Here is a 15,160-nt window from a genome sequence, read left to right as displayed (position 1 = left end):
GCTTCTCACCTCTACAATCCTAGCCAGGAAGGTGGTAGCCATTCTAGGCTTCTTGCCTCTGATGAGATCTGTGCTGGGAGTCTGGGCTGGTAGCCACGCTCCCAGTGCAGAGCAGGAAGCCACGACACCATACAGCAGTGTTTCTTAAACTTTTAAAGACCAAGAAACACCAAACAATTTTTTTTATGAGGAATACCAAGGATTTTTAGTTGAGCACAAAAAAGGGGGGGGGGGTCAGGGGGAAAAAGCGTTGGGGGAAGAGAGGGGGAGTTATTGAGGTAAAAGAAGGTCATCTGCTCCTTTAAGAGCAGCCATTTTTAACTCTGTTGTTCTCCATGGCACAGTGGTGTACCACGGAACAGAGTTTAAGAAACACTGCCATACAGGGTAGCAGGGCTCCCATTGGGAAGACCAGGCAGCATCTTGCATAGGAGACCAGAAGCCAGGTTTCTTGTCAATTTCATGGCTCCAGCGGAGACCTGAAACTAACAAAATTAAACAACCAACAACCATGAAAGGAATACAGCGTCTTCACTGCATTGCTCGAACTATACTGACGTAGGCCCTACACCTCTCAATGTCATTTTATTATGCTGGCAAAGCAGAAGAGTTACGTCAGCAGCACAAGCATTTCAGTATGTACACCTCGACTATTTTATTTTTTGACAAAAGCTGATTTTTGTTAGCAAAATTGTGTAGTGTAGACAAAGCCTAAGGAATTTAGCCAGAAGCATGGTTCTAAAAGTTTTCCATACTTGGTATGGAAAAATTCAGTCCAAACAGTTACAGCAGTTATAAGCAACTGAAAAGTAGAATCTTGTAAATCAAAGTGCTAGACCACCTTTACTATGGGTAGTCCTGCTTGATCTGCATATTGTAAGTCTAGAGGTAGCCTTATGACAGGTAAACTTCCCTGAATATGAAAGCAGCAAAAATTGAAGGGAAAACAATAGCCCAAATACGCAGTGACAAATATCAATCTACCTAAGAAAAATAAGATGCTGAGTTTAATCCACACGGAAACCTGGTTTTATTTAAAACTACTGTGTCCCAATGAGGCTATGACTCTCTCTCTTCCAAGTCTTTTTTCTAAGTTTACTTCCTTCCATCAGGCCTGTAACTGTAGCATTACCTCCCAGATAAGCTAACAGGGTCAAGATTACATGAGCATGAAAGATGAGCTACATCATCCCTCAATAGTCATTAAGCCCTTTCAAGTCCATGTTATAAGAATATCGGTGAGGAATCTTTAAAAGTTGCTGTGCATCCTATACTTGTTGGGAGACTTTATTTATCCACAAGGGCTGTTAATATAGCACTGTTCAAAAGCACAGATTTCACTTAAAGTGTATTAGAGAGTTATTCATATCCTTCCCAGATTGAAGTCATCTTCTTTTGAAGAAATAAAGACAGCTAGTCTTGAGCAATAAATAATTTACATTTAACTTTCTTGATTAGAGAGATAAATTTCTTTAAACTTAGCACCTGTAAAACCAATATCTGATTAAACTATAAAGCAATGAATATGGAAAGAAATCTGATACTAAATTGGCACACAGAGATGCAAAAGATTTAAATAGAAAAGTTCGTGTGAAGGCTGTCAATAGGCTCTATATTTAGGCATTACATTTGATGAACGTATATTCTAATACTAAAAAAATCCAAGTTTAAGGATTAGAAAGGTCACTTATTTTAAGAATAGTGATAGAGATGTAGCCGTGTTAGTCTGGTGTAGCTGAAACAAAATACAGGACTATGTAGCATAGTCCCGTATTTTATTTTAAGAATTAGAGCCCAAAAATTCCACTTGATAAACCAGTAGTTCCTTAATTTAGACCAAATTCAGTTGCTCAGGTTTTTTGTACAGTCCTCCACGCCAAATTAAAAAAAAGAAATGTGGGTTTGGTTGGGGTTTTTTTGCTTCAAGTGCAAAACTGTTCCATGTTCTCTTTTTCAAAATTATTAACTTCTTGCTAGATCGAAGAGCAAATTTTGCAACATCTATTGTGCACTGTAAATATATTGCTAATATTTATGTCAAATACCTCACAGATCCTCCACTCAATTCAAGTTTATTCCCCTTAAAAGAAATCTCATGCAACATACTTACAGCTCTAGGAGACCTTGATAAAATATAAAATAAAGAAATAATAGAGGTGACCAAGGATGAATCCTTGTGAACATAATAACCAATTCACCAACCTATCCTATACTGTACAGACATTTCCTTAATGTATAATGGAAAGACATTTTTATTAAATTGATATTACACTGAACCAGGCCAATGTTTTTATTGCTATTTTCCTTGGGGAAGCACAAGACAACACATTACAAAGAAGCTCAAAGCATTGTGACAGGCTCACTGGACCTTTAAGAAGAGCTGGCCATAGCCTTACCTATGATGAATCAGCCACTTCTCATCCTCCCCAGCTGATGTAGATCAGATGGGTTGGTTTTGTTACCAGACCCAGCTGGAAAGCATCAGCTGATGCCCATGAAAGGCTGAGACACCTCAACTTGGAAGATTGTCTCCTGTGATTATCCCTGAAGGGAGAAGGTGACAACAGAGAGAGGCTCCTACAGCAAGCCCTGGAAAGAGCCAAGGCCAATAGCCTAAGGTAGACTGTAAATAAGAATGCAGCCTGTTAAAATCGCACACCCCCCCCAACAACTTGGGAGCAGGACTCCAAGAACAAAGCCCTGAGGGTCAATGGCTTAGATAGGAGCTGTACCTCCAAGAAGGAATCTCTATAGAAAAATTAGGATGGAAGACCCTGCTTTGTTATGTTTCCTTTAGTAACACTGTATAAGTTCATTTTCTGGACCTTACTTGATGGTGCTAAGGCAGACAGTAAGCCACAATGAGGTGCTAAGGCGGTTGATCCTAATACAACCTTTATAGCTATTTTTTTATTAGAACTATGTGTTACTCAAACACAGCAATGGATTACAGATATCCAAACAAACTTAAGGCTCAGTCTGATCTTGATTAAGTTGTCTACAATTTCAACTTTAACATAAGTTTCACGTGTTTACATTTTGCAGTGTATATATTACAGGTTATCTTACATGTAGCATCTGGTTTTCAATGAAGTCCAAACTGTCTCCCTGGAGGGCTGAAGAGCAAATACAATTATTGCTAGTTTTTAGAGCCCGTATTTGGATGTTCAAGAAGTAACACTGGAAAAATCTCATTAAATCTTCTAATGACAGCAGCCTCCTCGTCCCCTGTCATCCCTAGCACAGAGACCCTATAGTTTTCCCCAAGACTTGCAGCTGATATATTCTTGGACCTGCTTCCAATTTTTCCACTGTAACAGCCATTCTATTTTCCACGAGGAGACAGCTTCATTTGGATCTAAATTGAAGTCAACAAAACTTTTCTTTCCACCATGCAATATTTGACTTTTCTTTATATTCTGAGAAGGTCACAGAAAGCTATCAGGAAATTCTCAACAATACAGAACAAGTGTGTATGTTACACAGGAAGTATGTATATCTATTTTACTGTCCATACTTAATTTTAAATAATTTTGTTCTTCAGAAACAAGGAGTTGCTTTTTTTGCAAAATAAAGCTTGCCTTGCTGTTTGTAATCTCACTATTTTCAAATCAGGAAAAATTTTTCCTTGATTCAGTTTATAAGTACAACCTAGTACATTACTTTCAAAAACTACTCACATCAAATTCCTATATAAGATTACAATAAAGCTTTCTAAAATGTAGTTATGCAATCATGGAATTCTAAATGTTGCTAAACTACACTGTGTGTTAGGGATGTGAAGGACTAGATGATTATCCAATAAGCAAATGCTTATCGAATACCGTTAATTAGCTAATATAGCCTGTGGGTTGTCTACCAAGCACTCCCCCTGCGGGGTATATATGTCCATGTGTTATGCAATTTGATTTTTACTCATATTAATGGTATCACGTTGTAGTAATATTTTAAAAGACTCGTTTCCTATTTCAAACAATGCACCAATATCGAAATAGTAAATGACTCTACCGGTAATGTTGATTATATAATTATGTTGTACATTTCAGCAAAATTTTTCAAATTTTAAAGAGGATATAATAACAAGACAACAAGATCAACATAATAAAATCAGCATCTTCGATTTAATAATTTAATAAGAGCGGCAATGTTGTTGTGTTTACTAAAATCTTAAAATGGCTGCCATAGACATAATTTTAGAATATGGACTTCTATAGCGCAGTACATCAATGTCAATAATATTTTTTAAAAGTGATAAAAATGGTGTTACGGTAATTAGAATTTGTGAACTTTTATAGCACCAAATAAAAGTTATAACGTTACTTACTGTAAAGCTACTAAATAAATAAATGTTAATACAGGCAGTCCCCGGGTTACGTACAAGATAGGGACTGTAGGTTTGTTCTTAAGTTGAATCTGTATGTAAGTCAGAACTGGCGTCCAGATTCAGCCGCTGCTGAAACTGATCAGTTTCAACAGCGGCTGAATCTGGACGCCAGTTCCGACTTACATACAGATTCAACTTAAGAACCCCAGGCATCCCCAAGTCAGCTGCTGCTGAAACTGATCAGCGGCTGATTCCAGGAAGCCCAGGGCAGGGGCTTCCTGTAGTCAGCCACTGGTCAGTTTCAGCAGCAGCTGACTTGGGGACACCTGGGGCAGAGCAGGTGGGGTGCTGCTGGGTTGGTCCAGTAGCGCTGCCACTCCTCGGCGCTATTGGACCAACCCAGCAACACTCCAGCTGCTCTGCCCCAGGTGTCCTGATTCAGCCGCTGCTGAAACTGATCAGCCGCTGCTGAATCAGGACCCCTGGGGCCGAGCAGGTGGGGTGCTGCCGGGTTGGTCCAGTAGCGCCAAGGAGCGGTGCTGCGGGACCAACCGGCAGCGCCCCACCTGCTCTACCACAGGCCTGGGGCTTTGCTCCACATCTCCCTGGTCTGCTGGGGGAGGGGGGGGGGCACTAGCTGCGCCCCCCCCCCCAGCAGACCGGGGACTCGGGGAGCAAAGCCGCAGCGGCGGCGGGGTGCCGTGCCTCTGAGGCTTTGCTCTGGCAAAGCCTCAGAGGCGCGGGACCCCTCCGCCTCCCGGCTTTGCTCCCGGTGTCCCTGGTCTGCTGGAGACGGTCGCCAGCAGACCAGGGGCACCTGGAGCAGTTTTTCTCGCCTCGGAGGTCGAGGTGGCGGGACCACTGCGCTCTGGGCGGTCCCGCTGCCTGCGAGCTCCGGGGCGAGAAAGCCCCGTTCGTAAGTGTGGATCCGACATAAGTCGGGGACTGCCTGTACATATGATATTGCAGCTTTAAAAAAAAATCCAACCTGCGGGTTATGTATGTCTGTGGGTATTCTAATATATTTTTTACATACAACAGAAAAACTGCGGGTAATACATGAGTGTGTGTTATACTTCAATGTGTGCTATATTCGCTAATTTACGGTAGTCAACAAGTCTCTTCTCCCCTCCGCTGCTGCCTCTAGCACATAAGAGGCCATGGGCAGGAAGGGGGGGAAAAAAAGAGAAGAGAGGGTACTTTAAAGAGGCAGCACCACTTGAAGCCTGGGGCCAGAACCCAGGCTCCACGCGGCACTGCCGCTTTGAAAAGCTGCGTGCAGCCCCGGGGCCAGCTGGGGTGGCCTGAGGCTGCATGCGGCATTTCAAAGCGGCAGTGACATATGGAGCCAGGGATCAGCTGGGAACTCCCCAGCTGGCCAAGGGCTCCATAGGTGCTTTCGCCTTTGAAGTGTAGCAAAAGCCATAGGGTAATTGCTATACAGGCAGTCCCCGGGTTACGTACAAGATAGGGAATGTAGGTTTGTTCTTAAGTTGAATTTGTATGCAAGTCGGAACTGGTACATATTGTAGGGGAAACTCTAGCCAAACATTTCTCCAGAGCTCAGTTTTATTCTCCCACACCTCACTTCCCTCAGTCCTTTATTCTCAAGCTGAGGTGTCTGCTGAGAAAAGCTACTCCGCGTTTCCCTGGTCTGCTGAGGGGAAGCAGCTAGTGTGGGGTTGCCTCACCCAGTTTGTAAGTAGGGATCCGATGTAAGTCGGATCCATGTAACCCGGGGACTGCCTGTACTTCAAAGCTGGAGGCACCCTACTGACTAATCCAATAATCGATGCAAAATGTCAATGCACAATTGACTAATCGACTACACCCAGTCCCCGAGTTGCGAACCGTCGAGTTATGACCGTTCGCATTTATGACCAAAGCTCCCATGGAGCCGTCGCAAAGGCGGTCCCCAAGTTACAAATGCAACCCATGCTTACAAACAGCATAGTCGCTATGCAACTCCATGGGATCAGAGTTACAAACAAATCAAGTTACGGCCAAGTGTTTGGTCCATAACTCATTCGTAACTCGGGGAGAGGTTGTAATCAATTAGTCAATTAAATTCTATAAAACAGTATTGGGTAAGTACATAATACAAATTCAAGTATTGGATAGCACTAAACTTCAAAACTAAGTTTGTCTCAAGTAAAAAGGACCAGGAAGACTGTTTTAATGTACTTTTTTAAAGACTGCCAAGGCTTTTATTTATTTTTAAAGCCCTACCCTGGAAAAATTAGTTTCTTGAGATTTTCAGGTAATATCACAAAGTGGACTTTGCCTACATCATGTTACTACCCTGCTACTAATAAAGCTTTGCTGAACACTTGTCCAAAATAAAATTTTTTGGTTTATTCCAACACAATCAACCTGTAAAAACATCCAGAATAAGCCATGGTTATTTTTAAAAAACAAAAATCAAGTTAACAGCTGTTTGACAGGATAGTCTAGTTATACCTGTAACTGGCAGATTACTTACTACCTGAGCAGATTTCTCCCCACTCTGACATAAATCTAAATTACTATATTTTGGTACTGTTTAGCAGTAGCAATGTGTTAATGGTTAAAAACATTAATCATTAAAACTAACAATTTTTTAGCAGCTACACAGTTATTAAAAAAGTCCCACAGTGGGAGGGAGGTTGTATGTAGATGTTTGCTTTAACTGATAAACCTAGGCTACCCACCAACATTTTGATGAGTAAGTTCACGTTGCAGCTACCCACCAACACTTCCTACATTAGTTCCTTTTTAAATCATTTACTCAGACATTTATAATAATGATAGGCGCCTGATTATTTTTGGTGCATCTGTCTCTGACAGGAAAAGAGTATGAGCATTCTAGACCAAGTTTTTTTTTTTTTTTTTAATTTTTACCATGTTTGCATATTCTGTAAAATGGAGTAGTTGTGACTAACCTAGGTTACCTATATTTTATAAGAGCATAACAGTTTTCAGAATGGAGAGAGGTGTCCCTCAGAGGTCCGTAAATGGGGCCAATCCTATTCAACATATTTATAAATGATTTGGAAAAAGGGTAAACAGTGAGATGGCAAAATTTGCAGATGATACTCAACTGCTCAAGATAGTTAAAACCAAAGCACACTGTAAAGAGCCTCGGAAGGATCTCACAAAACTAGGAGATGGGGCAATAAAATGGCAAATGACTTTTAATGTCCATAAATGCAAAGTAACGCACACTGGAAAACACAATCCCAACTATACATACAAAGTGATGCAACTAAATTAATTATTACCACTCAAGAGTCATTGTAGATATTTATCTGAAAACATCCACTCAATGTGCAACAGCAGCCAAAAAAACCAACAGAATGTTAGGAATCATTATAAAAGGGAGAGAGAATAAGACAGGGTACGTCTACACAGCAGCATTATATCAGAATAAGCGGCGTTATTCCGAAATAACATAGTGCACGTCTACACTACAAGAATTTATTTTGAAATAATGTTGAGCTGGAGGACTTCTCACTCCAAATCGTGGTAACCCTTATTTCATGAAGAATAAGTGAAGTTGAAGGAAGAGTGTTCTTCCTTCAACTTCCTGCCGTGTAGACGGCGCAAAAAGCTGTATTAAGCTATTTTATCTTAAGCTATGCAATTGATGTAGCTGAAGTTGTGTAGCTTAATCCGACTTCAGCACTGCTATGTAGACGTATCTACAAAGAATACCTTATTGCCCCTCTGTAAATCCACGGTACACCCACATTTTGAATTCTGCATACAGATGGGGTCACCTCATCTCAAAAAAAGATATCTTAGCATTGGAAAACGTTCGGAAAAGAGCAGCAAAAATTATTAGGGATTTGGAACAGGTCTCAAAAAAAAGATTGGGACTTTTCATCTTAGAAAAAGAGGAGACTGAGGAGGGATATGATAGAGGTATATAAAAACATGACTGATGTGGAAAAAGCGAACAAGGAAAAGTTATGTACTTGTTCCATAACATAAGAACTACGGGTCACCAAACAAAATTAATAGGTGGCAGGTTTAAAACAAACAAAAGGAAGCTTTTCTTCATGCAGCACACAGTCAACCTCTGGAACTCCTTGTCAGAGGATGTTGTGAAGACTAGGACCTTAACAGTGTTCAAAAAAACCTAGAGAAATTCATGGAGGATAGGTCCATCATTGCTTATTTGCTAGGATGGGTAGGATTGGTGTCCCTACCGTCTTTTTGTCAGTGGCTGGGACTGAGCAACAGGGGTGGGATCACTTGATGATTACCTGTTCTATTCATTCCCTCTGGGGGCACCTAGCATTGGCCATAGTCAGAAGTCAGGACACTGAGCTAGATGACCCAATATAACCATTCCTATGTGCTTACGTTAGTTGTCACTTTCTTTACCTTAATGCTTTCTCCAAACATAGCATAAACTTTTGCTTTAAATAATATTTGCTTAAAAACAAAAGCAGTCCGGGAAAGGAAAATAAATTAATTTCAGAAGCAGAGATGTTTGTGTGTGGTCAACTAACCGAAAAACCTCATCTTCTCAACTACACGCATTTCCCCTCCTTGCTGCCTCTGTATCAGAGGCAGCAAGGGTCGGGGAGCAGGAACCAGGGCTGGGGGGGGAAGCCATCTTAAAATACGCTTCTCCCCAGCACTGGCTCCACAATGCCATCTGCTCCTCCCCATGCTGTTGCCTATATCAGAGGCAACAGCGGGGAGCAGGGGAGAGTGCTATGAAGCAGCCTCTGTCTGCAGCAGGCCCAATCACCCCAGGGACAGAGGCTGCTCAATATCCCATGGAGTAGCCTCTGTCCATGGCAAACATGGGCCCATTGCAGGGAAAAATTGCTAAGCTCCCTGTGGACAGAGGCTGTTCTGCATCTGTATCAGAGATAGCAGCATGGGAAGCAGGCAGCCAGTCTGTGCGGGGAGCTGGTTTTTAAACTGGCTTCCCTCGCGGACCAGCCCCCCGCTTATGCAATGACCCAAAATGTACTACAGTCATAGCAGCATACCCACCACAGGACTCTGTTTGGAAGTGACTTTAGAATGAGATCAACCTGTATTTTCTGGGGAGAAATGCATCATGAAGAACAAAAAGTTACATAAAACCATTCATTTTTGGAGAAAACAGAAGCTTTCCTTATCCCTGCAGTTTTATTTGGGGTGCAAGGATGATGCTACTAGTACAATGTATACTTAAAGAGAACAACATGAACCAGGAGCCAGCAATCTGCAGTTTAGCCAGGTTTCCCAAGAAATGGTGGGGGGGGGGGGGAATATGCAAGTTTTAAGTTACTGGTGTGCCACCTGCCTCTCACATTGGTGGTTATTTGGAGCATGTAACATCAAAAGTTTGTCGTTTTGAAAAATTTTAATTTTCATCCACAGAAGCATCTAATTTCAACAGCTTCAAAAGATAAATTGAACAAAATGTAGTTTTGTTTCACTGTCATTAAACTGGGAGCACAAATAAATACAAACAATTTCACACCCTTAATTTAGCCTACTTTAACCCCAGCTAGCAAGCACAGTGCAGCTGTTTGCCCATACAGATTCTGTTTGCAGGTTTAATGTGTTATAGACTTCTAAACCCCAAATTGTGGCACTTAATTGGACTGAGATGGTTAAATGACCTAAACTACAAGTATGAGTAATTATGGAAACAAAACTGCACCCACAAACTTAAAAGCCTCACTAGACCAATTGAACAGATGGTACTTAAGTTCCAATTAAGCAGAAACTTTAGGCACCTACATAATTCTACAGATTTCAGTGGGATCACACATGCAAAAAAATTAATCATTTGCTTGCATCTTTGCAGGATAAGGGCCTAATACTCATGTAAATCACCATATTGCTGAAAAATTCACCCATACGTGATCTCTAATGCAAGACATCTGGTATCAGCTATTGAGTGCTTTTAATGTTTTATTAGGAGGTATAAAAATCAGAACATATTTGAGCAATATGTATCAAGTAGTGACTATTAAAGAACAATGGAGTTCATACTTATGAACTGTAGGAATAATTCATGTTTCAAACAATTTTCCAGTTTTTTTTTAAACTACCTTACCTGAAAATTATACTAGTTTGCAAAAATGACATAAGATGTTACATAGGAAAAAGTCACTCATCTGTCAACAGAATACTCAATTATCTAAACATGTTTTCCCCCCTTCTTTGTTTTAAGAGCCAAGATATCTGTAATAGATTGGGAGGGGAGGGGAGAAAACCCCATTCTGTTTATTTGCTTTTAGCAGCCCTTGGATAGTTTTTCACTGTATCCCCTTCACTTTCTTTTGAGAGGGTCTGTTAAAAGCATTTTTCTTATGTATTTTCTTAAAATATACAACTGCAACTGCAAAAAAATAACAAATAGGGAGATTCCGGACAAATCTAGTAACTGAAGCTACTTTACAATAAAAGTTTCAAAGTTACCCATGTATTGCAAAACCCTGCAGCAAACAGTGGGGTCTTTTACAAGAATGTATTAGTCTAATTACAATACAAGCATGATTGTGCTTTTGAAGCTATCAGTAAACTGTGTAATTTTTATACTTTAGGTAATACAACTCATCTTTATTACCAAGGTTTTAAAATGTTATTTAAAACTGTCTTATCACAAATTTGTATTCACCATATAACCACCATTTTTATATTATCACGGCTTTAAAAGACCAGGCACAAATTTTATTTTATATTTAAAATATGTACAGGACTTTATGGAAATTCAGGTTTATTTTGTTAAGAAATGAGTCCGTCTAGAAATATCCTGAGTCTAACTTCCCTGCAACGTTTAGGACAAAAGGTAACTTGTACAAAAATACAAGCATCTAAAAACCACAGCTCACCGTGTGAGATTAACAGTGGGAGGCAAGCTTTTTCTGGTAATTTAGGAAACGTTAAACTGAAACAAGGAAAACAGTTTACTCAAAATCCTCTAACACTGGTAGGAAACAGCAGTTAGGCCAAAACAAGTGCTACAAGTGGAGCACGTATTTTCTCTGGATAAATTAGAATATTATACTACAAGTGCAGTGTTCACCAGCTTAAAGTAAAATATGCCTCACAGGAAGAGCAAACTCAACTCACCCCCAAGGTTATAAAAACATTCATTTTCTTTTCCCCTCAGCCCAACCTGCAGTCAGGAATGAAGGATTTTGAATTTCACTAACTCGCTGGGTCAAAACTAATAATTTAATCCCCAATTACTCAGAAAAGGGACTGTAATCTTGAGTAACTAGCTGGGTTAATCCTTCATCAAGCAGCAAATTGTAACTGAGCTGTAGGACGTCTGTTTACATCAAAACGAATATGGACTCTATGCATGCTGCGGGGACTGAAAGGATTTGTGGGTGGGTTACATCTCCTCACTACCTGGAAAATATAGTGAGAAAAGCGAAAGGAGAACAGTTCGAGAGGACTAAAGAAACCAGTAGGTGAACTCGGGGCTCAGAGATCCGGGAAAGGAAGAAGAGGACAGACAAACCTGAGCTGTAGATTGGAGCGGGGAGAAGTGGGGCAGGCTAGGGCGAACTCGGAGTTGGGAAACGTGGTTAGTAGCTCAGCAGTGAGCGGATTTTTAGTGCAGCACCTATAGCCCTTTACTGGAGTGTATCGGGCTGTACCTTTGAGCTGGGGCAGAGGCAAAAGCTCCACCTGGCTGCTCTGACTGCGGAACTGCGAGGAGCCCTGCGAGCGCTTCTGCCTCTGAGCCTTGCGCACCGATTTCCGCGTGAAGCCATCCACCTTCTCCGCTGCAGAGATGGCCGCCGACATGGCTGGGCGGTGAAGAGGGGGGCGCCGCTCCCCAGCCGCATATATCAAAGCGGTGGAGGAGAAGGACGGGAGAAGGAGCCAAGATCCCCAGACCAACAGGGGATCCCCACAGCAAGCAGGCAGGTCCCCCCACGCTCCTCCTGCGAGCGGCCCACTCCTGTTCCGGCTCCTTGACAGATCCTAGCTTATCCAAGACCTGGGAGACTCCTCAGTCCGGACCGCGGCGTTCCCAAATTCCTGCTTCGCTCGTAACTTCCTCCCTGAGGAGCCGGCTCCCGAAACTTTCCCTTGCGGAGCCGCAAGAAGGGCACGGACGCTACACGCGAAACTTTCCGGTGGACCCGAACGAGCCACCAGAGCTGCTAGCGACAGCCGGGCTCGCCTGTGCTCTCTTGTCCTCAGCCGGGCTCGCCTCTGCCGGTGTGCGCGGAGCTCGCTGTCATGGGCCGAAGAAGCACGTTCCCCGCTCCTTCCTCAGCTGCCGCCGGGCACCCCCTGCGCCTCCGCTGTCATCCTGCCTCCTCGCGGCCCGGCCAGCTCACACCGCGGTCACTAGAGTGTCTCCGTGTCTTCCCGAGGCGGCGGCAGCAGCAGCTACAGCCCGGCCGCGCCGAGAAACCCCCAGAACCGGCGAGGTATAGTCCGCTGAACTTGCCAGAGCCGAGCCGAGGAAGGGGGAGGGGAAAGAGGCGGGCCATGGATTGGCGGGGGGTGGTTAGGATGGCAGTTGCTGCACATGCGTCAATGATTGATGGCAGAAGGGCAACAAATGAAAACACTGAGATGGCGGAACATCTCTGGGTGGGGTGACCGATAGCGCGCGACCTCCGGCCAAGTGATTGACAACAGGACTGGCCAACAAAAGGTGGGGAAGTGGGTGGGATGGCTTGTGCTGAGCCTCAGAGTGATAGGAAGTGAGTAATATGAGGCGGGCTGGGCGGGAGCCAATCCAGAGTGGGGAACTGTGCGAAGGCGGGATTTTGCATTTGTAAGGCTCGGTCCCTCTTGAAGAAGGGGTGGGTGTCCTGGTGGGGGCGAGTTTGTCAGACCAGCCTGGTGGTAGGCTGCTCATAAGGTTGGGGAGGGGCTTTTAGAAGGTGGGTGGGCAGAGCCCGCCCACCATCCCATGATTTCAAATAGGCCCCAGGGAGAGTGAAGCCGAGGAGGCGCGTGCGTCGCTCCCCTCCCTGCAGTGCCCTGCGCCCGGTGTCAGGCACTTGCTGCTAACGCCCAGCCTCGTGCCGGCTGCAAGGATCGTGCCCGGCGTGTCAGCTGTCTCAGGTTGGATCTGTGCCAAGTCCCAGGCTCTCTGGGGTGTGCTTAGCACGTCGCTCAGTGCTGGCGAGGGAGCGCTAATAATGGCCGTGGTATGTCGTGCGGTGTCACAAAGAGAGCAGCGCACGAACAGATTTCTGCCCGTTGAAATTGCTGAGCTTCAAATATAAACACGTCCCTTAGGATAATTTTAAAAGGAATCCAGGACCTCCGGCATCAGCTGCAGGTGCTGCTCATATACTGATTGAGTTACTAAAACAGATTTTGCCCATGGCAAGTATGAAGGATTCAATGAGTTGTGTATGTAGGTGTTATTGTTGACTGGCCCCAGCATCAGGTGTTTTCAGGTGCCTCTCTGTTCTACTAATACTTGATCTAACGAAGATTCACTGTTTCTTGTGCCGTGCTTTTTTTTAAGCCTTACATAATGACTGTGACTTTAGTTCAGTGATCACCAACCAGTAGATGGGGATCTACCTGTGGATCTTGGAGCCTTTGACACGTGATCGTGACAGGTTTGGCCAGGAGGCTATCAAGTTCCTGCACTTGATCTGCCCCTCTCAACACTGCCATGCTGCTCTTGCCCTCTGCTTGGGAGGTGCCTTCCCTCCACCCTGTACCCCATTTCCACAGACCAGAGTGGGGCAGGGATGGAGAGAGTTTGCTGGCTGCTTTTGGGAGTGGTACAGGGCCAGGGTGGGGTGAGCCTGCATTAGCCCTGGCACCAACACCCAGAAGCCACTTGTGGTAAGTGGGCCCAGCTGGAGCCAGCATTCTGAACCTGGGTGCCAGTCCTGAACCCCTTCTACACTCCAAACCTCTGCCCCCAGAGTGATAAAAGTGAGGGAGAATGGAGTGAGCAGGGGCAAGCCTCAGAGAAGGGACAGGAAGGAGGTGGGACAAGGGTCTTTGGGATTGAGATATATCCTGGATTGCACTTAAATTCAAAAAGTGATCTCATGCTTAAAAAGGTTGGAGACCACTGCTTTAATTGATGACCACTACTTACAAGTCTGTATTAACGGTAGGCCCTTAGACAACCTAGCCCCTTGAAATTAGTTGCTGAACATGCTTGCCTGACATTGTAAAGTGCTCAAGGCTTTAGTCTGAGTCACACATAAGCTTAAGGACACTGCTAGTCTACTGATGTTACTGAAATTCCTGATATGCTTGAATGCTTGGCTCACCTAGTAAGAGACAGTGGCTGGCCTGAAGATCTTATGATTTATAGGTAAGACAAAGGGTGGGAGAGAGAATGCATAATTTTCCTTTTGCAGATGGAGACCTAAGGATAAGGGATTAAGTAATTTGCCTAATGTCACACAGGAAGTCAGTGACAAGCTAGAAACTGAATCCCAGTCATGTCCTAATCACAAAATCTACACACTTCTCAAGAAGTAAAAATTCTCTGTAATTTGCATTCTAGGAGTTGAACCTGGGCTTCTCAGACCAGAAACAGAAATCCTAACTGCTAGACCACTTGGAAGATGGAGTGTGTGGGTATGTACAATATACACTCGTGTTAAAATTTGATTCCACTTCTCTCCCACATAGATGGTTTCAACAAAAGTACTGGAGACACTTGACATTGCATCACAATCTACATTACATCTTATTTAGAAAATACCGGACATTTCTGTTTTCTCATTTATATTTTCTCAATTTGTTTCCGGAACAGAAAGCTCAAATACCGGACTGTCTGGTTAAAAACCGGATACCTGGCAACCCTACCCACATACATACATACACATTGCCTCACATTTGAGCCATAAACTTTTCTTAACATATCTTAACTCATGTTCATGT

The 15,160-nt window shown here is 43.4% G+C and overlaps 2 protein-coding genes across 16 annotated transcripts in view; one reads left to right on the top strand and one right to left on the bottom strand.

The window, feature by feature from the left end:
* Positions 1 to 12,754, bottom strand: part of PPP2R5A (protein phosphatase 2 regulatory subunit B'alpha) — a 120,500-nt gene extending 107,746 nt beyond the window's left edge. Inside the window, exon 1 of one of the 2 annotated variants that reach the window (XM_075925151.1) lies at positions 11,929 to 12,754. In XM_075925151.1, the coding sequence (XP_075781266.1) occupies positions 11,929 to 12,079 (151 nt within the window). In that variant the 5' untranslated portion in view covers positions 12,080 to 12,754. The remainder of the gene's footprint in view (positions 1 to 11,928) is intronic. The other variant, XM_006135173.2, reaches the window with a different exon arrangement.
* A 50-nt stretch (positions 12,755 to 12,804) lies between these two features.
* LOC142828014 (uncharacterized) overlaps positions 12,805 to 15,160 on the top strand; it is a 119,371-nt gene continuing 117,015 nt past the window's right edge. For 3 of the 14 annotated variants that reach the window (XR_012902915.1, XR_012902911.1, XR_012902914.1), the window contains exons 1-2: positions 12,988 to 13,580; positions 14,781 to 14,854. Coding sequence is in view for 4 of the 14 variants with exons in the window: in XM_075925155.1 (XP_075781270.1) it covers positions 14,842 to 14,854 (13 nt within the window). In the remaining 10 variants the exon portion in view is untranslated. Of the gene's footprint in view, positions 12,945 to 12,982; positions 13,581 to 14,780; positions 14,855 to 15,160 lie in introns of those variants that run through there. The other 11 variants (XR_012902908.1, XR_012902910.1, XR_012902909.1 and 8 more) reach the window with 9 other exon arrangements.

This window comes from Pelodiscus sinensis, chromosome 3 (assembly GCF_049634645.1).
Source record: "Pelodiscus sinensis isolate JC-2024 chromosome 3, ASM4963464v1, whole genome shotgun sequence".
In the NCBI taxonomy this organism is placed as follows: Eukaryota; Metazoa; Chordata; order Testudines; family Trionychidae; genus Pelodiscus; species Pelodiscus sinensis.
Note: the sequence above shows the minus strand (reverse complement) of the source record. Positions and strands in the feature narration are given on the sequence as shown.